This window comes from Apostichopus japonicus, chromosome 7 (genome assembly GCF_037975245.1).
Source record: "Apostichopus japonicus isolate 1M-3 chromosome 7, ASM3797524v1, whole genome shotgun sequence".
NCBI lineage: Eukaryota > Metazoa > Echinodermata > Holothuroidea > Aspidochirotida > Stichopodidae > Apostichopus > Apostichopus japonicus.
Window position 1 is genome coordinate 14,919,804 of NC_092567.1, and position 27,115 is coordinate 14,946,918.

The 27,115-nt window shown below is 37.4% G+C and overlaps 1 protein-coding gene and 1 long non-coding RNA gene across 2 annotated transcripts in view; one reads left to right on the top strand and one right to left on the bottom strand.

Annotated features, from left to right (window-relative positions):
• The window catches only part of LOC139969428 (uncharacterized), a 125,505-nt gene that overhangs the window by 22,331 nt on the left and 76,059 nt on the right, over window positions 1–27,115 (bottom strand). The gene's annotated exons all lie outside the window — the stretch shown is intronic.
• The window catches only part of LOC139969424 (low-density lipoprotein receptor-related protein 6-like), a 72,371-nt gene that overhangs the window by 7,643 nt on the left and 37,613 nt on the right, over window positions 1–27,115 (top strand). The window contains exons 2-4 of the mRNA XM_071974371.1: window positions 1,340–1,736; window positions 20,471–20,868; window positions 21,657–21,785. Coding sequence (XP_071830472.1) covers window positions 1,340–1,736; window positions 20,471–20,868; window positions 21,657–21,785 — 924 coding nt within the window. The remainder of the gene's footprint in view (window positions 1–1,339; window positions 1,737–20,470; window positions 20,869–21,656; window positions 21,786–27,115) is intronic.

Sequence of the window (27,115 nt, forward strand, 5' to 3'; positions counted from 1 at the left end):
AGTTTTGATAAATCTGGGTAAACTCACTAAATGTGTGAAAACTATGACGTGGAGTGTTGCGCTCATCAACGTTTCTTATTTTGAGCCCTTAATTTTTAAGTTAACCCCTTAATTATAAGCCCACATATATCATGTGAGTAATGTGATGTTTGTCTTTTCAAAGCAGACAAAATATTTCAAATTAATCACTTTAGACCACAAACCTGTATTCAGTGTCTTGGAAACGAAGGTTGGAAACACGAAGGAATAACATAACAGAAAATTAGGCAGTCACTCCTTTTAAACATCATCATTGTGCATAATTAGCTAATGTTTATTCATAAATGAAACTAGAATTTTGAAAAAGACTTGCAAAATGGTCAATCTTTGATGGAGTTTGGTGGGAGTTGCAGCAATTTTCATGATTTCTAATGCCTAATTACAGTGAGATGTTTATTCATAAATGAAACTAGAATTTTGAAAAAGACTTGCAAAATGGTCAATCTTTGATGGAGTTTGGTGGGAGTTGCAGCAATTTTCATGATTTCTAATGCCTAATTACAGTGAGATGGACATTGTTGTTCCTACGAGATCTGTAGACCTTTCAAGAAATTGTTTATTGAATCATTATTTGGTACTAGAGAAATGAGAAATTTGGTTTGTACTGTGTACTAATTATGGCAGTCTACGCTAAATGTGTTTTCCTCTTCAAAGGTGTTCCTTTGATTATTGGTGTTATGCTTTACATTGGTTACCAAACTTAACCTGGAATCAAGTCGTAAACACTTCAAATGTACCATGGCATGTTTGGTACGAATATTTAACTTTTGGCATGCTGTCAGTGTTAACTTCCGAGGTGACAACCTTGGGTCAAAGGTTGCTTTTAATTCCAGCACCGCAATTCCAAACGACACCCCCCTTAATCCCACCAGAATGGGATAACCCATGCAGACCTAACTTGACATACTTGAATATGTCTGTCCGTTTGTCTTTCTGTATGTCACTCGATGAGTATGCAAAGCAGATACTATACAATCACCAAGACCTCAAGTTTTTTTCATCTCTCAAGACAAGTTATAATGTGGCAAGTTGCATTGCCTCAAGAAGTATGTTATTGTATGATACTACATGTGATGTAGTATTTCTCAGGTTAGGGTTAACCCTAACCATAGGGTTTTCCCGGTCCACAAGATACAACATTCATTGGGCTGTATCATGCATGACATTGCTCGACATATTAAACTGTGTACAAAACGGTTCTCTTGAGAAATACTGTCACGTTAGGATTGGCTGATATTTATCGTTCAGCTAATATTACCGTTCAACTAAACATGGTTCTCTGTCCCTCCTCTTCTCACAGCGGACCCAGATCTTCTCTTTGCCAACCGGAAGGATCTACGAGTTGTCAATGTCATGTTCAACGAGACGTCACCTACCTCGGACATTATTATCGGCGGTCTGGAAGACGCCGCCTCAGTGGACTTTGTGTGGTCGGAAGGAACCATATTTTGGACGGACGTCCTCCTGGAGATCATCCGGAAGATGGACGTGTCTTCCGGTGTCGTAGAGGACGTCATAAGCACGGGTGTGATATCTCCCGACGGCTTGGCCTGCGATTGGGTGGGGTTAAAACTTTATTGGACCGATGCGGACACGGACCGCATAGAGGTCAGCGAACTGAACGGCACTTCGAGAAAAGTACTAGTCTGGGAGAGCATAGATCAACCGAGGGCAGTAACTCTAGATCCTCGACAAGGGTAAGTCCAAAGAAAAAAGGGATTGAAAACGTCCGTAGAATTTTTGGTCGAAGATTTTTTTTTTATAGTAATGCGTCAGCAGCAGATTTCCAATTTTGTCGTTCAATTCAAATAGTGACTTAAACATGCTTAAAAAGAAAAGGAATCATCTCGTGTTTGAATTTGCTATTATAATCTTTTGATACCATGTTCAATATAAAAAGGAAGAACCAGGTGCCTGAAGAGTTCCAGCACATAATTACTTGACTGTACTTGACACAAATAGCACCACTTCAACCCTTTCATAATGTTGCTCCAATTGCTCTTTGGAGCAGCTTTTTGTCCCTCAGTTTGCTAAATCATATTGCCAGTGTTTCTAAAAACTTCAAGAGATTAAATAAGGCAATCGTATAGATTTTTTTTATTCACCAAAATGCACTTGCTATGTTGTTAGTTTCATTCTTTCCCAAGAAACTTTCATATAGTTAGTATTAATTGCATGTAAACTGGAAAGAAGGTTTTAAATCTTCAAGCTTATTAATTCCATGCTTGAAATGTAATTTGCATAAGTCAAGCTCTCAACGTACTAAATGGAGATAAGATTTTGGTGTAGGATGTCTGAATGTTTTATAATGAAAGGTCTACGCAAGAAACCGCTTTAAACTACCGTAATGGCATGGCACCGTCAAAATGGAATACCAAAACAGATCGTCCAATCAACTCATAATCATAAATAGGCCAAATGCAATAAAGAAAATGCCTCTTCAATAATAGATTGAGTTTTTATCAGAAACAAATCTCATATTCATTCGCCCACAAGTGGTGGCTATAATTATTATTATCATTATTGACATCAGTCACTGATCCTGCTACTTAACCGAGTCTATTTGCCACTGGTACAAATTTGCTGATTTTTCCAAATCGACCAGACACCATGGCTCCTCCAAAGGAGTCTTTTTCTTCGTTGGGCGACTTTGTGACAGTTTATTCTGTAGGCCTCAGAATTAAATTCAGTTTCTCTCTTATTTGTGTTTAATAACTAAGTTTAGTGATTATGGAAAGTTTATAGCAGAAGGAAAGAAAAACAATATGGCTTTTTTTAAAAGGGTGAAAGTGCCATGAACAAACAGCCATGATTGGATTGGCAGTATTAGACTGTAGACCATGGTTGCTTGTACTGTAAAAATAGCTCGATAAGTTAAGAAGTCATCTACAGAATTAAGATCTGTGTTCTTAAGCTAAAACCAATCTGTGAACTTCTGTACAGGAACTGAGGCCGAATTGATTAGTTTGCCATTGGAAATATGACATGATAGAAGCTGCAAATATGTAAATTTTTATGTATCGCGCTGCATTGTAAGTTTTCTCTCTCCTCGGACGTGACTCCTCTCAAACAAACACATTGACACCCCTATGTCTGGGTAAATTGCCCTCCTTTCTCTCCCCTCTGAATCCATCATTCTAAAGCCCATACTACGAAGTTCACATTTTATTGTTAGCTTATTTGTGGGACACCAAACTTCCTCTGTTGCACTAGAAGCATGTCTTGGTTTCCAGTAGCCGAAAGTGCAACAACTCCAATGCCAAATTTGTAACTGAAATATACTGTTCATGGAATGCAGGTACATTCAAGATTAATGACATGCATTCGAATCTGGGTTCTCTCTATTCACTTGACCATTTGAGATCAGGTGGATTTTCTTTTCCTTGAAATACTCAAAACATTGCCATTGGTTATTGAACCCCTTGTTTTATCATAGTTTTAAACAATCAGTTTTTGCCTGGATTTGATATAACTTCCAAGGCCGGTCTGTGTTTGGAAAATTGACATTAAATTACCAAGGATCAGTTTTCACCGACCACCGTTGTCTGTTTGTACAAATTTCGTAGTTCAAAAGTGCACATGGCCCGGAATCACTCTTGCCCTTTGCATTCCAATTTGTGATAACCTACCTTACTGTGTTTCTTCTTTCACTGTACTAGTCCCATAAGTATCAGTGAAAGAGAATGTATAAGGCTAGGCCGACCTTCCCAAGGTGTTATTGTGTTGCTCAAATCCCCCCTACTGTTTAATTCCAAGTCTTAAATGTCTCTCTCTGATGGGATTGACTGCTGGTAACCTTTGACCTCTTTTGTTTCCTTCTGTTTTCCCAACTTGTCAGTCAAAGAGGCTTTCTGTGGATTAGGATGACAAGAAGCTATGAGTTTTGGATGAGTCTTGGAATCTGTATTGTGATTTGTGTGGTGTAGCTGTTAAAGGAGGGTAATGAGCTGAACACCTGTGTGCAGAAAATGTTTGTTGGTTTTGCGGAGAAAGAAAGGAAATTAACACCATCAAGAAGAACCTGACATATTCTTCGGTGGAAAAGTAGTTCTCTGGAAAAATGTCAGAGGATTTAACCTATGGTTTTGTGTGTGTGTGTTAGTTAAATGAGCTATATAAATATGCTCTGCATTAGAACAGTTTAAAATAATATAATCTAAGTACCTACAGTTAGGGTTAAAGGTTACTTGGAAGACACAATTATGCTTTGATGGGAGGATATATAAATTAAGAAGCAAATTTTAGTTCATGAAATTTCAGGCTGTTGACCTTTGAGTCAGATTTGACCTTGCCTTCTGGTCATTAAGGGGAAAATATCTTTCTCCTTTTTTTGCCAAATCCCTTTTATAAAGTGTAATTGACTCTGTGGTGCAAGCTGGAACTCAAAACATCTTTCAGAGTATAAAAGTAATGTTCTTGTAGTTACATATATATCCTTCAACAATGATTGGCCGACCCTGTCTGTCGTGCAAGTTGGAATGTCACTAACGTCTTTTGTGATTATCAAAATAATGTTCTTATGCTATATCCCTTAAAACCATCCTCAACTGTCACCCTCTTTTAATGCAAGCTGGAACACTAACATCTTGTGTGGGCATCAGAACAATGTTCTTATACCACATATATGCCTTTAACTGTGATTGACTGACTCTGTAATGCAAGCTGGAACACTAACATCTGTGGTAGCATCAGAATAAATGTTCTTATATTCCTTTAACTGTGATTGACCGACTCTGCCATGCAAGCTGGAACACTAACATCTTGTGGGAGCATCAGAACAATGTTCTTATACCACATATATATTCCTTTAACTGTGATTGACTGACTCTGCCTGTCATGCAAGCTGGAACACTAACATCTTGTGGGAGCATCAGAACAATGTTCTTATACCACATATATATTCCTTTAACTGTGATTGACTGACTCTGTCTGTCATGCAAGCTGGAACACTAACATCTTGAGGGAGCATCAGAACAATGTTCTTATACCACATATTCCTTGAACTGTGATTGACTGACTCTGTCTGTCATGCAAGCTGGAACACTAACATCTTGAGGGAGCATCAGAACAATATTCTTATACCACATATATTCCTTTAACTGTGATTGACTGACTCTGTCTGTCATGCTAGCTGGAACACTAACATCTTGTGGGAGCATCAGAATAAATGTTCTTATACCACATATTCCTTTATCTGTGATTGACTGACTCTGTCTGTCATGCTAGCTGGAACACTAACATCTTGTGGTAGCATCAGAATAAATGTTCTTATATTCCTTTAACTGTGATTGACTGACTCTGTCTGTCATGCAAGCTGGAACACTAACATCTTGAGGGAGCATCAGAACAATGTTCTTATACCACATATTCCTTTAACTGTGATTGACTGACTCTGTCTGTCATGCAAGCTGGAACACTAACATCTTGTGGTAGCATCAGAATAAATGTTCTTATATTCCTTTAACTGTGATTGACCGACTCTGCCATGCAAGCTGGAACACTAACATCTTGTGGTAGCATCAGAATAAATGTTCTTATATTCCTTTAACTGTGATTGACTGACTCTGTCTGTCATGCAAGCTGGAACACTAACAGTGTGCTCAGCAGGTGGTAGTTGGGATCATTCACTAAATGAGCTTCATGTGCTGAATGAGGGCTTCTCTCTTATTACCACTGAAGTAGTAGTATTATTATTATTATACTGAGCTTCTAATACCGTTGTGGCGTCTCGGTATTATCTACCCGTGTGAATACCCGGGTCGTGCAGTTAGGAAAACATGACAGATTAAATTGAGTATGAGCCTGGGCCATAAGACCAATGAATAGCTTTTAGAAATACCCCTCCAACTACTTTCCAGTAAGTTTGTCACTTCAAAAGAAACCGTGAGGCCGTGACCACAATCAAATGCTTTTATCTACCGTTGGAAATATTTAAATACTATACATATGATGTTTTTACGTCACATTATGTCACCCAAAAATGTCGGTGCCATCCGAGTTCTAAGGGAAAGAGATGTGTTGACAAAAGATAGTTGTGTTACCTTCTGCAAGAAGTTTGAATAGAAAGTTCTGGTAGAGAAAGTAAACCCAACCAACATAAAGATATATTTATTGATGAACAACCCCGTCCAAGAAAATGAAAGGAATGTCTCTTTTTCCATTTTGCTCATAGACTTCTGATGTAACCTAGAAAAGATACCTGTGTTATTTTCGTATGACCCGTGTTATTTTTCAGTACTACATCCTTCAAGCAGCTGCTTATTTCCATGTAATTAGAACTGACAAGTTATGCTTGCATAGAAAGGTTAAGTGAGTTGTATATCTGAAGAAAATACATGTATAGCCTACATGTAAATTACGTGCCAGCAAACCTCCAAATAGATTTTTAGGTAAGACAAATTACAAATGTTAATTTTTTTATATTTTAGAAACTAATTTTTTAATTATTTTATATTCTTGTATAGAGGGCGAGGGGCCCTCTGGCAGGGGGGGGGGTTTCAGGGGGCAATTGCCCCTTTCAAGCTCCCTATAAATCCAGCATCATTTCTGTTCAGAACTCCAATTGAAAGGGTTTTCTTGTGTGCCCTGCAATAGCAGTCTCTCTTAACATTTTACTAGCAACATGTGTACAGTACACCATTACTGATTTGAAATTGCTAGTGATAGATTTGTGTTAAATATTGTTCAGTTCGACATAAGTTTGGATTTTATTTCTTTCATTTCTTGCACCAGTAAGTAGTGACCAGAATCAGCTCTGCTACTCATCAATATGATGAGAAATGTTGGGCCCTACAATAGACAATTTTTTTTTTTTTTGGGGGGGGGTCTTTTTTTTCCTCTTCAATAATATGCTAAATTTCTCTGCTCGATTTACGCTGCAACAGGAAGGATTACTCATCCGGTAAGATGCAAATCAATGTGAACAAAACATGAATGCATCAATTCCTTTGGGTTTATTAAGGGAGAAACAGGATCATTTTAATAATACGCTGGCCTACATCCCAGAGAAGAAAATCAGGTTAAGTAGACCATCTCGGATGGTTCTTCAATTAACCACAATTCCCAAAACTGGGGGTCTGATCAGGTTCCGTAAAAACAGCTGAATTTAAAGGAACTTGCATTTTGAAAATTTGAGATGACATTTTATTTTTTACCATGCTACATGGTTGAATGGATAACAGGAGGCACAGTCGTCCCCATAGCCCTGATGTTAACTAGTAACCGTTGAGTGGTGTGGACCAGAACACAGGCAAACCAATGGGAACGATCTTTGCTGTATACGGGGGCAGATGCGAATTTTCAAAAGGAAGGGGTATGGTCGTTTGGTCATTGAGGCCGGCTCTCATTGGGGGGGGGGGAGGGGGAAGTTGGGTGTCCTCCTGCAGAAAGACTACAAAGCTTGTTGGATTGAACAGGACGCGGTGGGAGGGGAAGGGGGAAGGGAGGGAGTATATCATGATAACGAATTGATACAAGGTTTTATTTAACTCATTCATTAATGAAAAGTTTTTTGCTTTCTAAATTGGAAAATAGATTTTAGTTAAGCTGGATGCTAATGTGCATAGTAATGTGGGGAAAAGCAATTTTTTTCCTTCTAAGAATTTATTGTCCTGAGATCATTATGTTACAATAGCATACTGAAGCATCGTATTAAAGTATGATGGTTTAACCAGCATACTGTGAATGTTAAAATGTTATCACTGATTGTATGTAACAGTCAAAAAGCCAGAAGGCAGTAGGTGGTATGCTTGTATTATCAAAGTCTATATTCCTTTAACACAATACACAGTCCAGGGGTATTCAGTCTGTGTGTGGTTTTGCCATTATGTTTTAGGTATTAAGGAGAAAGAATGAACTTTGCAGTAAATCCTCCCCCAACTGTTTTGTGGTTTACTTAGTAACCAGGCCAACAGTCATCATTTGAAGATCATGGGAAGTCAATAAACAAAAAACCTAATGGATTTTTTTTTTAACAAAAGTGCAAAATTTATGCAATAACAATTTAAATGGAGAGTTACCCTCTGAAGTTCAAAGTTTGTTCATATAAGAAAACGATATACAACTTATAATAAGTTAACAAACAGGGTCAGAAAGTTGTTAGTCAGGTTCTCTGGTAACCCCTCTTTGCCCATACCAAAACTTAACTTTGCCTGATACCAGCTAGAGATATCATCAATTTTTAAAAAAAAACAGCCATCAAGACAAGATGGATTTCTAACCTGCAAAGGGTCAGGGCAAGCAGAAAGAAAATGTGTGCATTGTGTGACAGATCCAATGTATTCAATACATTGGTGATATATAGTTTAGTAATAAATATTGGAGGAATCAAACAGGGAGGGGTGGGGGGGGGGGAAATGGGGTAGGAGATAGGGGCGGCCTTATGAAACCAGAAGGATAGGACGGTAGGAGTCTAAGGTCTGTTCAGGAAGAAAAGTAATGAAAGAGGAAAGTGAATTCACCATTACATATTACAGACATAATTATAATAATAATAATATAAGAATTTGTAAAGCGCTTTTATCCAGTTAAAAAAAAACTGCTCAGAAGTGCTGCAGGAGCAAAGTACTCAAAATGGACACAATAGTTATTAAACAAATGGATACGCATTCATGAATAAGAACATCTTGAGTTCTTTCTGGAAAGTTGACACATGCTGGATTGTTTTCAGATATGTAAGGGGAGACATGGCTGGACATGATGTACTTGTAGGCAGTATTGTTTATTGCATACATACCGTAGGCTCTGCTGTCGTGGCAGAAACTTGGGCACAAAATATCGTTTGTTTGCATTCACGTCACGTCAGACAATTCAAACTTCAGAGATACTGTTTTAAATTGTTCTGTTACTTTCGAGGCAGTCTCAGGCAGACAATAACATCAGGGACAGGATGGCTTATGCCTTGAGCACACAAGACTACTTTAGTGTTTCCACTAATTTTTTTCCCATTTAGAATCTCGAATCTCGAGCACAAAAACAATTCTTTGTCACCCAGATATGTCATAAACCCTTTTTCATTCAGATCTCAAAGGAGTACAGCTGCTGCCCGATAAAAATTGCACGTTATTGTGTTATCGCTGCCTAACAATTCTTGGATGTATGCATTGAATGCTGTTAATTTATTGAAGCTGCGAGTAAGAATAGCCAAAATTATTAGCAACTATTTATCAGATCTGTAAAAGCCTTTGTATATAATCTTTGTCAAAATCATAATTTTACAGAAGACAAGTGACGAGCAATATGTCTTTGTTACTACTTGTTTCTGTACTTTTACAGTAAATAACACAGATCTGTCAGATGAATTGCTTTTATTCGGGCGTCTTTGTTCGATGATCCCGAAATTTTATATCTTCTGCACCAGAGTTGGATTCTCGTCGTCGACTCTTTGTGGGGTTCATATGTACTGTATGCACTGTTGCCAGGTACATATATTTAAATCCAAAGGGTTACTCGAAAGTTTGTGTACATATTGTTGAGGACTGTAGGACTGAATGGTAGTTACTAGTTGCGATATGTGTGGAAGCTAATATTCTCTCTCTCGTCTTTATGCCGGACTAAACAGTTTCTCATGCATATATGCGACGACAGCGTACTACACATAATGAAAGTTAGTGTGATGAGTTATTTGTTTAAATCATGTTTGGAATTTAAATTGAAGAATTATACATGGGTCATACATAGCCATCAACAAAGGGTCTTTTTTTCTGTTATAATAATGTGGCTAGAAAATTGTGACATCCATGGGTAAACAGAACTCTTAAGAAATGCCTCCTCTAGTTAGCCTTAGAAGTTTGCTCTTCTTACAATATGTACAGTATGTTAGGCTGCCCTATTCTGTACGTTGATCCATTCTTGATAACCTGTAATAGAAACAATGTTGTAACTAGGAGTGGGAAAGGACGAAGCCTCCAGTTGAACCCATCCATTTTCCACTCTGTTTGTGAAAGATGTTTGGGAAAAGAACACAAGTTTCAAAAGACACATGTGAAAGAATTGATATTAACTTTGTGTTTCAGACCCTATTGTTGGGTCTGTGACAATGCAGTATATGAAACCTCTATTCTTGGGAGCAGATGTTGGTTAGCCATTATTATGTATATAAACTTGCTTGTTTCTTTTTTTTGGTTTGCTGAGTGGTTATATTAAATCCACTTCTCCTTCATTGCAAAAAAATGGCAAAAGATGTGTAAGAAACTTTGTGAAAGGTGGTTGTATTTTTAATTTTTTTTATTTATTTGTGAACTTTTGCATAGAATAGGGTTATTCGGTTAGCCGGGGGGGCTTATCTTCCCCGAGGCCCTTTCAGTTACAAAATGTATAAAACATAAAAACGGTTGAAAGTATGACAGTAAACGAGCAGTACATATACAAAAGAAAGAAAACGACGTACAGCATACAAAAGACAAAAATAAAATGGACAATAAAACCTTTGTAACAGAAATATGAACATTATTAAAGAAGCAGTATATACAAAGGAAAAAGCAAACTAAAAGCTTACAATCTTGAGTTGAATAAAAGCTTTACAAAAGTTAGTTTACAATGTAAACACTAAATTATGTTGCAATTTATCCTTAGCAAAACAGACATTTCCAGGGTTCACTGCCGCAAAATAAAGTAGAAACTGTGAATTTGTGTGAAAGCATTTTATCGTATATTGATTAGAAAATACATTCGAGCAGACAGTGAATTATGCTTTGCACACCATATCTCCATCATATGTTTTAAATTGCTTAAACTATATATATGTCCATAGTGTGTTTTGTTTATCATAGCCGATCACTTTGTAATACCTTTCAGGGATATAATTTATCCGGTATCGCCTCGCAGAATGTTATGCAGAAAGGACAAATTGCCCCTTCAAGTGCAAAGATGTTAATTTACTTCGCTCCCCGCTTACCTGTCTCCACACAACTTAAGCACCGCATTCTACCGTGTCTAGTATGACCTGGTAAAGTTGTGGGGAGACAGGTAAGCGGGTCACTCGTAAATATATAAACCAGTAAGTTTTATAATATACATAGCACCTTTTTGTTTTGGACACAGGGACGGGAGTATTTTGCAAGAAAGTTAAACGCTTGCAAAGTTGCAAAACTGCTACACGGAATTGCTACATTAAATTTGAACACCAAATTATTCCACTGTCTTTGAAATAATATTCCCTTCCGTAGAGTTTGCGAAATGCATTTTGAGATGATGTTTCGGTTATAACACACCTCTACAGCATAGCACAGATGTACTTCACACGTATTTCACAATGCCAAACTAGTTTCACTACAAGCCTGTGTGTCCCCCCCCCCCCCCCCCTTGATTTCAATATGCTGAAGATCTTCTAATAACATACATAGGCGGAGGAGCTTGGGTCGTGGTTAAGATTTATTACCCTGTTAGCACTCCTGGAAACCACCCCTCTCTCCACCTGTAAATACACAACCCTGAAATGATCCTAGATTCTTTCCCAGATCAAATTAGAGCTTTAATTGCCCAAACTGGATCATTTATCGCATTCATCGCGGAAACATCCTCGGCTGTTTATTTGAGCTTCCTTTCGTCGTCGACCAGGCCGAGATCATTGCACTTCTCTCGGACGCCAGCCCGCTGTAATCATCATAAAATATCGTCGGACAGAATTATAGTCCGAATCCACGGGATGATGAGAGTGTTAATGTGCTTGGCAAAATGTCACAAGTAGTTTTATTAAGCCACCCTGCCATAAGCTTGTAAATCATTCTGGAAAGTTACTCTCTGGCAATTATCTGTACCATGTGAATTTATATTATGATGGTCTGTCGATATCAAATTGCTGAGTAATATTGCATAGTAGTCGGACTACTCTTCATTGTTGGCTACTAGTGCCAATTGCTCTTTTTTCCCTTCCTTTAAATTTAAATTTGTATATATTTGCTTTGCTTGTATTGTCTTAGTGCCCCGAAGAAGTTGTTACATCTTGTACGTTCCTAATGATTCCTTTCTCGGTGAAGGTTTCTTCTACACAGTTCTATTATTTAAGAAAATAATAATTAAATATATTTAAAAAGCAGGTGCCTTTTATGTACTGAGAAAGCATTTTGATATACAGTTATAAGCTAATGTTTGACTCTCTAAAGGTAGGTATTACTTTACTGTCGACTTTTACAGTGTACATTGTGTCTGCATCAGAAGCCAGTATCCCAGAGAGTCTAATTCACTTCTGTACATTTTTGGAATTAAAATTATCTTCTAAAACATAAAAGCAAAAAAAAAAGAAAAAAAAAAACAAGAAGAGGAAGAAAGAATGAAATAATATTTTTTTTTTCTACATCTTTTAATTGGCTCAAAGGTTTGGTTAAAAGTGGGACAACTTCCAAATACCCATACCTATTTTGACCCGTTCCTCCATACTCCACTATTTATCATGTTATGTAAGTTACAATACAGCAGAATATCTCCCCTTCCAATCACCCTTAGCCATGAAAACACTTTTATAGGGTTTTACTACACAAGAAATGACTGTACTAGGCTGTTATGATAATCTCTATACTATTGTACATGTAAATTATGCAAACTAACACCACCACAGTGTGAGGTACACTGAGAATTCCCTCTGGATTACCAGTGTACTTGTGTACAGGCCAAGAAAAGTGTGTACACAAGCAGTTTGCTTCCAAAACCACAACAGAGAGCAAGGGCACAGGAGTATGTAATTAGAATTGGAATTCAGGATTGAATAGGGCCCACAAATAGGCTACACAGAGAGATAGGATTATGGTTTGACCTGGAAGTTTGATAGACAGGTGCCTTCATCCAGCATGTCTCTTACACTGTACAAGAGAGTATAGTAGTAGTAGTGGTAGTAGTAGGGAGTAGTACATTGTGTAGAATTAGCAATGCTCTATGTGCAGCTTAGGCCAATCCTTTTGTGTTACAGCCTAAGCTCTGTAGGCTGGTTGAGTAAAACTATTGTGATATGACTCTTCAAGTGTGTCAAGCCAAATGTTTTTTTGAAGTACATCATGTATGAACTAAATAATACAGTAGGCTCAGGCTGTGTTGTTTGTGTCACTGAAGTTGTTGCTAGAATAGCTAGATGTTGCATAGTACCATTGTATAGCATTGTACACATGTCACAGTACTTAGTAATGAGTACATTTTGCTGCATTACTGATAAGGAACAATTTTATTTCCCATGATTTTGTTGTTAATATTTTAGCTTTTAGTGAAGAGTTGTGAAAAAGATATTCTCTGTGGAGAGTCTCAAGAACTGAATAGGTTATTTTATTTTGTGAGGGTTATTATTGTACAGTTTATAATGTACAAATAATTGATGCATCAAATAGTACAATACTGGGGTCTCTGTGAATTTTCTGTGTGTTACAGGTTACAACTAATTTTTCTTTGAGTATGATATTTTACTTCCCTCCTCTCTTACCTGTCTCCCACTCCACATCTGCACTTTCTCATCTACCTAACTACACATTAGAACGTTTTAGCACTGCGCCCTCGCTCCCTGGGCACCCCCCCCCCCACTTACACCTCCTTATAGTATTATATAATTCATGGGTTTTAGCTGCTTTGTACATGAATGTCTATTCTAATGTGTTTACCAGTGTGACTGAATTTATTCAATAGAAACCTTAGGAGCACTATCATCAAGATTTTAACAGTGATATTGTTGGTTGGGATTTAGAAACATTGTAGCTAATTAACCAGTGAATTTACTTTGCTCCTTGCTTACCTGTCCCCCCACAACATTAGCACCGATTTCCCTTCTGAACTTTAACATCTATCTGAAGGTTTAAACAGTTAGACATAAGATTGCATCTTCTGTATCATGCATGAATGGTTAAACTGTTCACAATATGATCAAATGTTGTGTTGACACACACATGAGAATTTACGGTATCCAGGGAGGGGGGGGGGGAGACTATCATTTGGTACAGTTGGAAAGTTTAAAAGCATTTGATTTCATCTCACCATTATATACATCATGTGCTCGAATAATCCTGAAACTTTTTCGTTAATTGCTCATGTTTGGTATTAATGTCACAACGTTCTGAAGATGATTAATATGAACATTGTGAAATTTGGTCGATGGTGCAGAACACAACATTAACCCTTTGTGGCTGTACCAACTGTACCGTCCCGTCATGGATAAGATACATAACCTGTTTCTGCATAAGAACTAGGTCAGAAGTTGTTAGCTGTCTAGGCGATAACAACCAATCTAATTGTGTACAGTATATGAGAAAACAGAGTATTCTTGTCATTAGCCTTGTTCACATATACACAGGAGGGTGGGGGGTCGGGTGATCTGGTACTGCAAGTACGATAAACTTTTGTGCTCTCGTGTAATCAGGATCAGACCCTGCAATCATGTTCTCCTCGCGGAGGATCGTGCACCCGCGAGGGCGATCAAGATCATAATTAGGGGATGTCTGGTTACTTGCCCCAGTCATTTCCGTGTAAACACACACTGATAATATGCAAATTTATATAGCGCCAATATCCACAGGAAAGCCAATGCTCAGTGGCGCTAGTGCTCAGGGAAGGCAGTCAAAAATAGATAATTTTTGAGTCTGTTTTTGAAAATGTTAATGTTGGGTGCCGACTTGATGTGCAGTGAAAGTGAGTTTCAAAGAGTAGGAGAGGCATTGGAGAACAGTCGTTGACCAAATGACTTGAGCTTCCACTTAGGTACATGGAGCAGTAGCTGATTTGAGGATCAGAGAGAGCGGGTGGTGGTCTTCCAACTGATCATGCTACTCATGTATTATGGTGCTAATCCAAGCAGGGCTTTATATGTGAGCAGGATGATCTTGAAGTTTATCCTGTAGGAAACAGGTAACCAGTGCAGTTGGCAAAGAATAGGAGTGATGTGAGTCTATATGTGACTGACTTGTGGGCGACCTTTTGCAACATTTGGTAGATGTAGATCAATCAACCCCTTCTCAAATCTGGATACAGTAGGAGTCAGTTTTATGATGACCTCCTGAGGGAACAGAAGATCACAAACTCCCATGTGTTCTCAAATGTGAACAAGGCCATATAGACTTTATAGAGAACATTGATCTGATGTCAACTAGAGGTGTGTGTAATGAGGAATATATTGAAGTTTGTTATCCTCTCAATTGGATCCAGCCACACTAATCCTTGATGATTTCCTTTAATCTGTGATTGAAGCATTAAACTGTCTGGTAAAAATTAGCAGTATTAACCTTCTCTTTACTACTCTATTAGTCACCTATCAAATCATCTTATGCAACCTGCAATTTTATTCAGTTTTATCGCCCTTTTAGCCAGCGACCCACTTTGGGTCACCTTCCACTTGCTGTTTTTTATAGCGCTACCACCTAAAAATGTGAAAAACACTTTACAAGCTAAGTTCTGATTGTGTTTACATACTGTTATTTCTTTCCTTATAAAATTCTCTCTTGAACAGAGACAACCATATGTCTTTAGTTTGTAGCATTTGATGACAACACCATAGATCATAGATGTTTGAAATCTAGAGAAAAATACAAATAGCAGCATAAAGTATTAGTTAGACCTACCACACTCATATATGTGCTTAGTGTAGCCTAGTCTGTTTTGCATAAACTTTTGTCTAAACTCGTTCCTGTCGATGCTAATCACTGGCTCACTGTATACTTTTAGACCAGTCATGAGTTTCTTAGAGAAGTTTGTGCAAGTCAAGATAAATTATTTTGAATGAAACCTGGTTGGACTTGGAATACGTCTATGAAAATTCTTCCAGTTGTTGTTGTTATTGGTGTCCTTCTACCCCATGTGGGATATAGAGCTCTATGGTACATGATATATCCCTTTAAAGGTATTTGGAAGCCAATGCTGTTTGGCAGTAGTATATCATCTCTGCTTGTCTTTTAGTCACCTTTGATTTGACAAGATGTCATAAACAACATGACAATGTGTGCATTATGTGATATGACATGATCCTGCTGTCTTTAAAACAGTCACCAGGTCATTTGCCTCCCTAGGAGCATTGCACAACACACATTATCACAAGTTTGTAACATACTCTATGTATGTATATGTAGTTACTTAAACTGCTTGTTTCTTATTGTCTGTCTGTCTGTCAGCATCTGTTTCAGCTACAGGACAAAAAGTGGTAATGAAGAAAAACAGATAATTTTTGTTGTTGTTACATGTATTTAAATTCACTCATAATTATAATGGCAATATGATAATTGGGACATTTGTATTCATGGGCGTAGGTTGCACACTAAAAACAGCCCCCAAACTCCCTCACTTTATAAGAAAAGGATACTTATCAGGCTGTAATAGGCTGTTGTAACGTCTGAAATCCTAAAGGATGTCCTTCTAGGTAAAAATCCAATGTAATACGGGCAATTTTTCGAAAGATTTTAATCCATTACGAAAATGCATGAGTTAACACTTTGGATGGTAGAATGAGAAGGAAGGGCAACGACCGGAGGAGCCGGTCGTTGAGGGTGCACAGTGTTAAAAGATTACCAGGGCATACTAGACACGGTAGAATGAGGTGCTAAGGTTGTGGGGAGACAGGTAAGCTCGTCACTCGTAAATATATAAACCAGTAAGTTTTATGATATTTACTTAAATTGCTTCTCTCTTACCTGTCTCCAGTCTGTAACTTACAAGTATGCACTTTCCTCACCTCTACCCAACTCACTGTCTTTAATACTGGTTTTGTCTGTGCAACAGACATGGAAATGGTTAGGGAGATGTTGTGTCAAAAGTCATACAGTTTTGTTATTCAGATTGCAATATTTAGTAGATCTACTGTAATTTACTAAAGAAATGCGGAGACACTGACAGGTGTCTGCCATTACTCATTTACTGAATATCTCAAACTAAACTGTTTTGAAAGTTTCAAGTATCTTGGGTTTAAACTTGTTCAAGTCTGTAATGTCATTATTGCATCAATTGGCCTTCCACAGTTACACTCGCCATGTAATATTAATTGCCGAGTTTTTTGTCATGTTCTTCTTCTGTATCGGCGTGTCTGCCACTGACTCTTCCCGCAAACATGACATGAGATCACGAATGCTCAAACTGCAAAGTCGTTCTGCGAGCAGCCCTGCGAAAGAATTTTAATTGCAAACACCGTAAAATGTTTGTGTGACATTCTGTTTACAGGTTGCACTATCTGAAAGGTTACTGTCTGGGCAGAAACAGGTTTGCAAAATGTTTTGGGCAATGTGTCAGATTCTCCCCTGCCAGATGACGGTGGAATGCTTTATCCATAGAGCCTAAGTTCTGTGTAATGGTCATTGATCAGACTTACAGTGCACAATTGTATTTATTCAGACTTACAGTATGAAAAATTTATGAAATTCCTGGAAAAAAAATATTAATGGGAAAAAAAAATCATTAATGGTTGTTTCCTTATGGGGTAGTAGTTCATGAAAAAAAAAAAAAATTCATCACTGGTTGTTTCCTTACGAGGTAGTATTAGAAAGTAGGTGTGAATAGAGGTTTATGTGTGCAACTGTAATATTTACAATAAATCAGCCTTTCACAAGATTTGCTGAAGAGAGTCTATAGTTGGTTATACAATATGAATAAATATGGTAACTGTCCACCCCCCCTTTATTTAATTACAAAATTGCTACATGTTTATCTCAATATGATATTACTTTTTCCCCATAAAGTCCCATAAAAATTTTCTCTCAAAAGTGAACCAGTTAAGTTGAATTCAAATGAAGAAAGTCAAATTTATTTGAAGACTTTCTTTCGCCACTGATACTGGGCTACAAAACTTTAAGAGTCTATTTAATAATGACATGCTAGTTAACATTATTGATTTGTTGAAAGAAAAACAAATTTATGAATTTTTTTTTAGTTGCACATTGCCATCAGTGTTGCTCTCTGAGTTTGGTAAATGGCGGCAGAAAAATGGTGGTCGACCACAAGTCGTCAGTCGGTCCCTTTTATGCTCCTTTAGATTCTGTCTTCTTCTTTAGGGAAATATTGATGAGAAATGCTTTTAAGTTCTACCCTTGTCTAATCCCAACCAGAAAAAACTTCCCATTCCATTGCTTTATGATGTACCCTTGTCAAATCCCAACTAGCCAAACTTCTAATCCCATCAACTGTTCCTAGTTGGGATGAATGTTGATAACTATGCAGAACTATTGAACGCTATATCCACAATAATTGTTACAGTACCTCCCCCTCCTGTCTTCATGTCTTTATGTGGAATGAAACAAACTGTCCTTTATCAATTCTTTTCAATGACTACCAGTACTCTTGTGCAAGTTTTACTAATATCTAGGTATATAGTAATTTGGCATTGTGATTTTACCCTTGGATCTCAATTTCCAGTTCTTTATATTTGTAAATTCCCTTTATGCCATTTGAAGGATTCTAGACAGTTTTGAAATAGCCTTAACAGAATTAAAAATAATATTGAAATTGTCATAGCAGGGGGCTATCTAAACTGGCACCTCTCAAAAGCAATTTTTTTTTTTTTTTTAAATCAAATTGTTTGAAATGGGCAGTCTATAGTGAGTGCTTTAGTATCCTAAGTCAGGTTTCAAGGTCAGGGAATGAATGGTTGCTGTTCTTCTGAAGGTTTACCCATAATAACTCAAGTGGGTGATGTCTTGCAGTTTTGAGTGTGGTAGCTGAGAATAGATGGGCTGTGTCCTACAGTATTTATGTCAACAACAAAAAATGCTTTGAATAAATCTTGTAGCCTGCCTCTGTCAGTTGATGAAATGTTGTTTGCCTCTGAAGAAGATCTCTTCAGAACTGGAACCGTCAGTTTTTTACTTTTGTTAACATTTAATACAGACACAGGTTTTTGGCAGTTAGATGAGCAGTTTGTTTAACATTTTGAAATCATATTCTGTATTCATGCTGTCAAATTAATTTGAGTGAATATAGTCTTGCTCTCAGTATGTGTTAAACAGTTGGGACTTAAGTAAGCAAACCCCTTCGGCCCTTCCCCAACCCTCCCTATCCCACCCAACTTCCCCTTCCCAAAAAAAGGATGTGGCAAGTGTGCAGTGGGTCCCAGGATGGAGGGAGAGGAGGAGGAAACTGCTAACCTATAGGAGCAACATTTATATGAGATAAACAATTTCCTTTCTTTAATAACTGCTTTAGTAAATTTCTGATGATGATAAAATAGAGAATGAAATTAATGATGATGAATATGAAAAATAGATGATAAAATAAACTTCTAATCCTCCATCTTATTTCTTATTTGTTCATGCTTTCATGATTGTACATTTTACTTCTTTTGTGTATCATTATTATGTGTCCTATTTATAAATTTTGTAATTTATACTGGAATAAAGAAATTGATATGTATCATCCCCGTTCTTTCACTTTTAGTCACATGATCTTCTTCAAAAGATCATCCACTAGTGACTCAGCATAATATACTGTGTATTCTGTACAAATATATTTGTATATATATGACAAATTGCCAAATTATGTTTGAAGCTTGCAGCTTCTTCACTCTGGAAGATGAAACAGACATTTCCCTCATCTCCAGAGTTTCTTTACCTTGCAGGAGTAAAGTCTTAAATGTCACTCAGCCTCGGTTTTAGAGCCGTATGAATTGTCAAAGTTGAGCCTCGTGTACGATGGCCAACTCCGACGTTTACTACTCTTGTCTTGTACCACTAGCAGGGAGGCACAGGGTTTTTTATGCGTCGGGTAAATTTCAGAAATGTGCTCGCAATCGTAAAGAGGCATTAGACTGTCTTGTTAAAAAAATCTTTGTGAAAAGAGATTTAAAGAAGCCAGGGGGGAGGGGAGGGGGGGAGATGGTAGTCATGTTCTGGTAAATATCTTTTATTGATTGGATGACAAACAGGGCATGTTGGAGAAGGACTTGCTGGGGTCTACAATGAAGTCATTGACCTACTGTTATACGTAAAGCGTACACCCTAGGAGGTGTAAATTAGAATAAATTCTGTACCCATTTCTTCCAAGGTATAACTGTAATTAAGATTAATATCCCTAAAAGCTTTCAGTTTTTAGTCTATGACAGGCATACATAGATGTGTTGATGGTATACAGTAAATCCACTGGGAAATTCTTTCACAAAAGACGTTTGTTCATTCATCTTGTAGGATTAGAAGAAATTTTGGTTCCTTGAAGAAAAAGAAGTTGTGGTTGTTTGAAGGGAAAGAAAGAAAGAAAAAAGAAGTTCATTAAAAAATTTGTTATGTTTTGCATATATAGACCTAGTTGTGAGTGTGTGTATTTCTGGTCTGTTTCTCAAATAAAAAAAAAACATTTGCATCGGGACGGCAAGCGATTTGAAGATTTTAACGTCCCTGGCTAAAACATTGCGTCCCGGACGCAGAATACCGCCTTCATAAACAATGCTGCACATGTTTAGAGCTACTACTTTTGTCACACATTTATAGACCTACTTTATAACACTATTTCTGCGTTGCTTATAATTAAACTACTATCATACTTTTGTTCTTCCCCGCAGGTATTTATTTTGGTCCGATTGGGGAGAAGAACCAAAGATTGAGCGTGCCGGTATGGACGGCACGGAAAGAACTGTAATAATTGACGATCACATACAGTGGCCCAACGGGCTTACCGTAGATTATAACGCTTCCAGACTCTTTTGGACGGACGCTAAGCTTAAATATATCCACAGCTGCCGGTTCGACGGCAGCGGTAGAACGTTACTAGTGGACGATATCACGCCACACCCGTTTGCATTATCCTTATACAGAGACACTATCTACTGGACGGATTGGGAGACCAATTCGATACACGCCTGCGATAAATACACAGGACGATTGCGCAATCCAGTCTTGACCGATTTATTTTATCCAATGGATATTCATGTATATACACCTGAGAGGCAACCAATCAGAGGTAAGTTGTTGGTACTATCGCTATGGAAGATTTTTTTAGAATTTTTACTTTGCTCCTCTCTTTACCTGTCTCCAACCGTAATATATATGCAAATTTCCTATCTTCCTAAAGCTGCTAGACTGGAAAAGTCTTAGCAATACTGCCAGTGAATCATGATAGTGTGCATATTTTGTGTAGCAGTTTTAAATGTCTCCTAATTTTGTCTCTGGGTACTCTCTTAAATGTCCGTTTTGGACTTCAACATCTCACGTAGGGTTCTTTGATCTCCTAGGAATGATTTCTGTTTATTTACTTCGCTCCTCTCTTACCGGTACCTGTACATACAAAAACGTACAACGAGGAAGTGGAAAAAACACACGAATGGAGAGAAACATGCAATCAGAAATTGTACGTAAATAAAAGGATACTTATGAGTTCTTCTTGGTACAGCAAAAAAAACGAAAGAAGGTCTCAGTAGTCGAATTATCCGAAGATGAATTCCAAAAATGCAAAAATAGTCGTATAAATCACAAGCGATAATTTTGCGGAAAATCATGTGTAGTAACTTCCGGGTGGTAGATTCGGAAGGAAGAATTAGTGGGCGTGGCCCAGGGAGCGAGGGCCCAGTGCTAAAACGTTTCCAAATGTGTAGTTTGGTACATAGGAAGGGCAATTGTGGAGTGGGAGACAGGTAAGTATCGTCGCTCGTAAATCCCCAAACCAGTGAGTTTTGGGGATTAGTCTTACGCAGTCAAGATTGCTCAATATATATGTAAAAATTTAAACTGAACATTTCTTTTGATTTGCAGACCAAAACCCCTGCGAAGGAAATGGTAACTGCTCTCATTTATGTCTTTTGTCACCGAGTTCACCTTTCTTCTCTTGTGCTTGTCCTACGGGGGTACGTCTCCTTGACGACGGTAGAACCTGCACTGATGGTAAGTACAATGTCGCATTACACTTCACCTGTCTCTACACTACTACCACACTCTTGCTCTTCTTCATTCTGGCTCTACTGTGTTCTTTTGTAGACTCTGAAAATGGTGAATTCAAGAGGGAAATTGGAGGTTGACATTTGAAAAGTTTGAACTATAAGGCATATGAGAATGCTATCTGTGGTCGCCATATTTTTCTGTAATTTTACCAAATAAATCCAGAATGATGCGTTTACAAGGGAATAAATTCGCTGTTCATAGTTTTACGCAGCAGTTTTGAAGGCTCCAGATTTTGTCACTTACAAAATACTATGTTTTCTGTGTTAAAAAGGAAAGAAAAGAGAAAAGTCCTGAACATCTTTGAAGTTGTATAGTAGTCCTCGAGGTGACAATTTTTGCATCTAGCAGGTTCCTATGGGATACCGTATAAATTATGTTTACCTGCACTCATGGTCAAATTAAGAGTTTTGTAATCTACATACATGTAAATAAAACATGCCAGAGGGAAAAGAGGAATGAGCAAACCATGTCAGCAACATATGCCCTTCGTAGGTGGAGAATAATTAAGTGTGGAGAATAATTAAGTGTTCAAATTTTGTGTAGCATTTTCAAAGGAATTAAAATCCCCCTCCCCCTCCCCCATCCCCCTTATGGAATACTATAGTTCATGTGTAGCAAAATGCTATACTACTTTACACTTGTATAACAATTTGACAAAACAAAGTATGGATAAAGTATTCCCAGAAAGGTCCCAAATGTTTGAAGTATGCATCATCCCAATTCTTCGAAATAATACAAGACAAACCCCAGAAAACAATTTTACCAGAATTTCACCAGAAATAACCATTTTTTCCAGAAAACAATGTTAAAAGTGGCACTCATATATAGGACCAAACTGAATTTATTTTATGCACATTTCCTTTTCCTTGTCTGTGAATCAATCCATAGTCCTACATCATAATATAGTTGATAGTATGTAATTCGCATCGTCAGGGATTTGTTCTTTCAAATTTTCATAACTCTTATCTGACAATGAATGAAACTTGCTTTGGACTAGAATGGAAGGAGGGGCATTCACCTCATGTTATTTCCTAAGTATGTATTTTTAAATGAGTTTATTAACAGAATGTTCCTCTAGTGGATAGCTCCTCTGTACAGACCCCCCCCCCCCTTCTGATTAGCCTGTTGACAGACTTCAAGTTTCCTTTTACCACCTAGTCATGGGTATATCGTTAAAGATTACATTAATCACTGCTTGAACAACATTAAAGATTTTCAAAAAAAAAAGACAATAAAAAAGGTACCAAAGTTCAAGTTGGTGATAGTACAACACTTGGTGATTGAATGAGTGTTGGATTTCTGTTCATGTGGGAATAATAACAAAAGGTTGTAGTAAAAGGATGAGAAGTTGCAGTGTTAAATTCCCAACGCCCAGTCATTAAAGACGCAGCTGCCCGCAATATTTTATTCATCATGTTCAATGTCTTTGATCTTCCAGTCAGCCGTTTACTAGGTTGTTAAAATTGGCGACACTGTTTAATTTCATGTTAATGTAAAAAAAAAAAAATACTAAATGATGTTAATGTTTAAAAAAAAAAAAATCTAAATGATGTTATGATGTAAAAAAAAACAAAAAAACAAAAAAAACTAAATGATGTTTTGCTTATGATCTCTAACACCTTCCCCAAGGTACAGGTTGGTATCAGGCTGTAACATTACATGATCTACGATGCTGTGGACTTACCTGCCTCCACAAATAAATTGCACTCCCATTTCTGCCTTGTGATCTGATAACGGTAAACACAGTCCTGATCCGATGATCGACCACTTTCTATCAACCGAAAGTTGTTGATGCCCCACGTTTAGAGTTGCCACCACAATCTGCTTGCACGGACATACATATATAATATATATAATGGTTACAGGAAAGATAATGTACCAGAAATGAGGCATTAGGTTTATCAATGTAACATTGAAGCAATGAAAGTATGGGACACACAATTTCCTGTATTGGATTAATATGTTAATAAATTGCAACTTAATAGTAAATTGAATGATCGTAAACCGTATAAGCCTTAGTTAGATCGAAGGGTATCCCACTATGTGTGAATATTAACATGGTTCGATCAGAGCTGACACAAAGTTACATACTAATGCAAAATATACAGTAACATAATGCATTCTGTTACAACACTATATAGTAGGTAGTAGTTAGAACAATATGGTAACAGTGTGTATGTAAGGACGTAGGTACATGGTTTCAAGAGGAACATTGACTTTTAACAGCAATTTAGCATGCCTAGTAGGCGGTAGATTACTAATCAACCATGCACTGTTAAGGCACCATGCCTCTGTGTAGATATTATAAAACCTATAGGGATCATAGAGGGATGGAAAACATTTTGCTCTAGATTTGGGTAAGGTTTAGAAATTTATATAAAATTATGAAACACAAAAAAAATTGCAAAATAACACCCACAAAACAGAGAAACAAAACAGAACAACATTTCATATCACTCATTTCTACATATCTAGCTCTTGCAATATATTACCAACATGCATGTAGATCAACTTTTATTGTTTTATGATGAAACTCTTCACAAACAATGGCACCATACCAGCAACCTGTAATGATGCAATTTATGAATATGATTATGTTTATGACCTATGTTTAGATGTGTTATGATGCCGAATGTGTTTAGAATTAACTTGAGTGATCTTGTTAGACCATGAGTTACATATACTATCCTTTGTTTAAATGATGCATACTGTAATTCACTGAGATGTAAGTTTGATCTACCCAGGTTATTTGATTCCTGCTATTAGTAGCTGACCTGCACTCTTAAAATCACATAATTGTTGCTGTACTATGTCTAAGGCAGGGGTTCCCTAACTGGGGTGCATGAGTCCATCCAAGGGGGTTCGTGAGACGTTTCTGAAAGTCAAATCTAGAGTACTTTCTGTAGAGCTAACATCTGATATGTCATATAATTTAGTAATGTACAAAAGTCTTACCTATCAACAAATTCTTTTGCTTTCCATACATACTGTATGTTGCCATAGTAGTATCATACCATGCATGTGATACTTGATCTTTTACGAAGCACTGTAATGCGTATAAATAGTATAATAATGACTCAGATCATGTCTCGAAAAGTTGGGGGTTCGAGGACAACTCTGACATCCACAGGGGGTTTCGTGGGAGGATAAAGTTAGGGAAACCCTGGTCTAAGGTTTTATCTGGTAGCCATTTCATATGGTCCATCCTCCTTGTCTGGCATATAGGCTTTGCTTGCCATCCTCATTTGTCAAAAGAGAGTGCTGTGGTCATGGGGTGGGGGGTGGGGGTGGGGGATGTAGGTAAATTAAATGCTCATACATATTCAGTTAATTATTAGGATCTACTGATTTCATATGAGGATGTTTCATCTAGATTGTGACTGCAGATTTTTTTTTTTTTTGCTTTAATTTTAAATTTAGTGCACTAAATGGTATCAATTGAAGTGATAACTCATAAGGTACAAATGTGGGTGTGCATTGAATTCTGGGTTAACGGGCCAAAACGTCGAGAGTAGAACAACAATTGATAATAATAATAATACGTTTGATGATGATGCGTCATCCTTACTTTGGCGCGAACTGTCAATTCACGTAAGTTTTGAAGGATCACTACATCTGTTGACTTTCCTTCAGTAGCAGTTCAAATAAAAAAAAAAATTGCAACGCAACATAATGTGTATTTAATATAATAAAAAAAAAATTATTCTCGTTCTGGAAACTTGAGGGACAGGTTGACGTTGTCAGTCAAAGTTTGAATGTTAGCATAGAGTAAGATGTGCAAACACCGTGACAGATTAGCTATCTCCCGGGGAAATTTGACAAAGATAGCTGATCATCCAGTGACACCAAACCGGCCTTTGTTTGTCATCGTCAGTGTTCAAAGTTAAAGTGGTTCCTTTTCAGGTACTTTATTTGTCCTTGGAACAGACTCATTCACCTTTACCTCTTTCATACCCAAGGTATTATTCATTTCATTCAAGCCCAGCTCTTTCTATTCGGTATTTACTCTGTACATTTCTATATGGCATGCACCGATTACTCAAACGTACAAAATGAGATAGGAATGGTCGTTTGTAAGTCGGGCTTCCACAGGGATGGGAAGGTGTGGGAAGGGGTGGGTGGTGGAGGGGTGGGGGAGGGTGTTAAGCAGGAAATGACTATTTTTCACATTAATGTATTGAAAACTGTTTCTAATACAAACGATTAGTTTAGTTCTATATATATTGGGTAAGTAGCAGATCTCATTGGGGGGAAACTGGGGGGGGGGGGGCAGGCAAGAGGAAAATCTGGGGTGGCAATTGCTCCCTCACCATAGCGCCGCCTCTTGGTATTTCTACATTGTCTCTAGGTGTTAGTTTTTTGTCTAAATGGATCTATTTAGAAGACACTTCAGAGTACTTCATTTGAACCTTGGGAACTTTCTAGTCAACAATTTTAAAAGGCTCTTGGCTTACCAGAATTCTAACAACCGTTACACTCTACCTGTGGAGACCATATTATTATTCATTCATTGCTTCTCTGGTCTTCTGCCCTCCTTATAATTCTTCCGACAAAGAGTTCACTTAATTGTAAAACATGATGACACTAGGTCACTGCTGCCTGTGTCCGCTTCTTTCTCATTGGAGCATTTCCGAAGTTTGAAATCCATATTTGTGGGGTTGTTTTTGCATTTTTGCAGCGAAATATCTCTAGTTATTTTTCATCCTGGTGACTTGAAGGATACCAGTAGTTAGCGTGAGAAAGTTGCAAGGTTTTTGTTCGGATTTTGAATAATCTCAGCATATTTCATCAAAATCGTTTTTGATCTAGATATTAGTTTAAAATGTAGCGGCTTCATTTCATAAAAGACTGAGGCTGTGTTGTAACAGAAGTAATAACATATCCACCCACTGAAAACCAACATTTTTCAATCTCTGTTAAAATTAAATGCTTACTAACTAACCGCTATGTCGGTTTGCTTCAATGTAGCACTTAGCAGAAATATCAGCAAATATTTGTTTTGAATTAATGCAGGCTTTTCAGGGATGGTTTGAGCAAAAAATAGCGTCTTGGGTGTTGAAATAAGTAAAGAATCCGTATGAGTCATTTTCGGTTAAGTCTGCCTGGATTTGATGTCTTGTTATAAAACCTTGCAAGCTAGCATGAGAGTTTGATTGTACTTTAAGCAAAGCAAACATGTAGCGTGAGGATGTGTTTTTATGCTGTCTATTACAGACACTTTTCTCAACAGGGCTAGACTCTGCATAAAGGTTCAATGATTCATCAATTCCAGA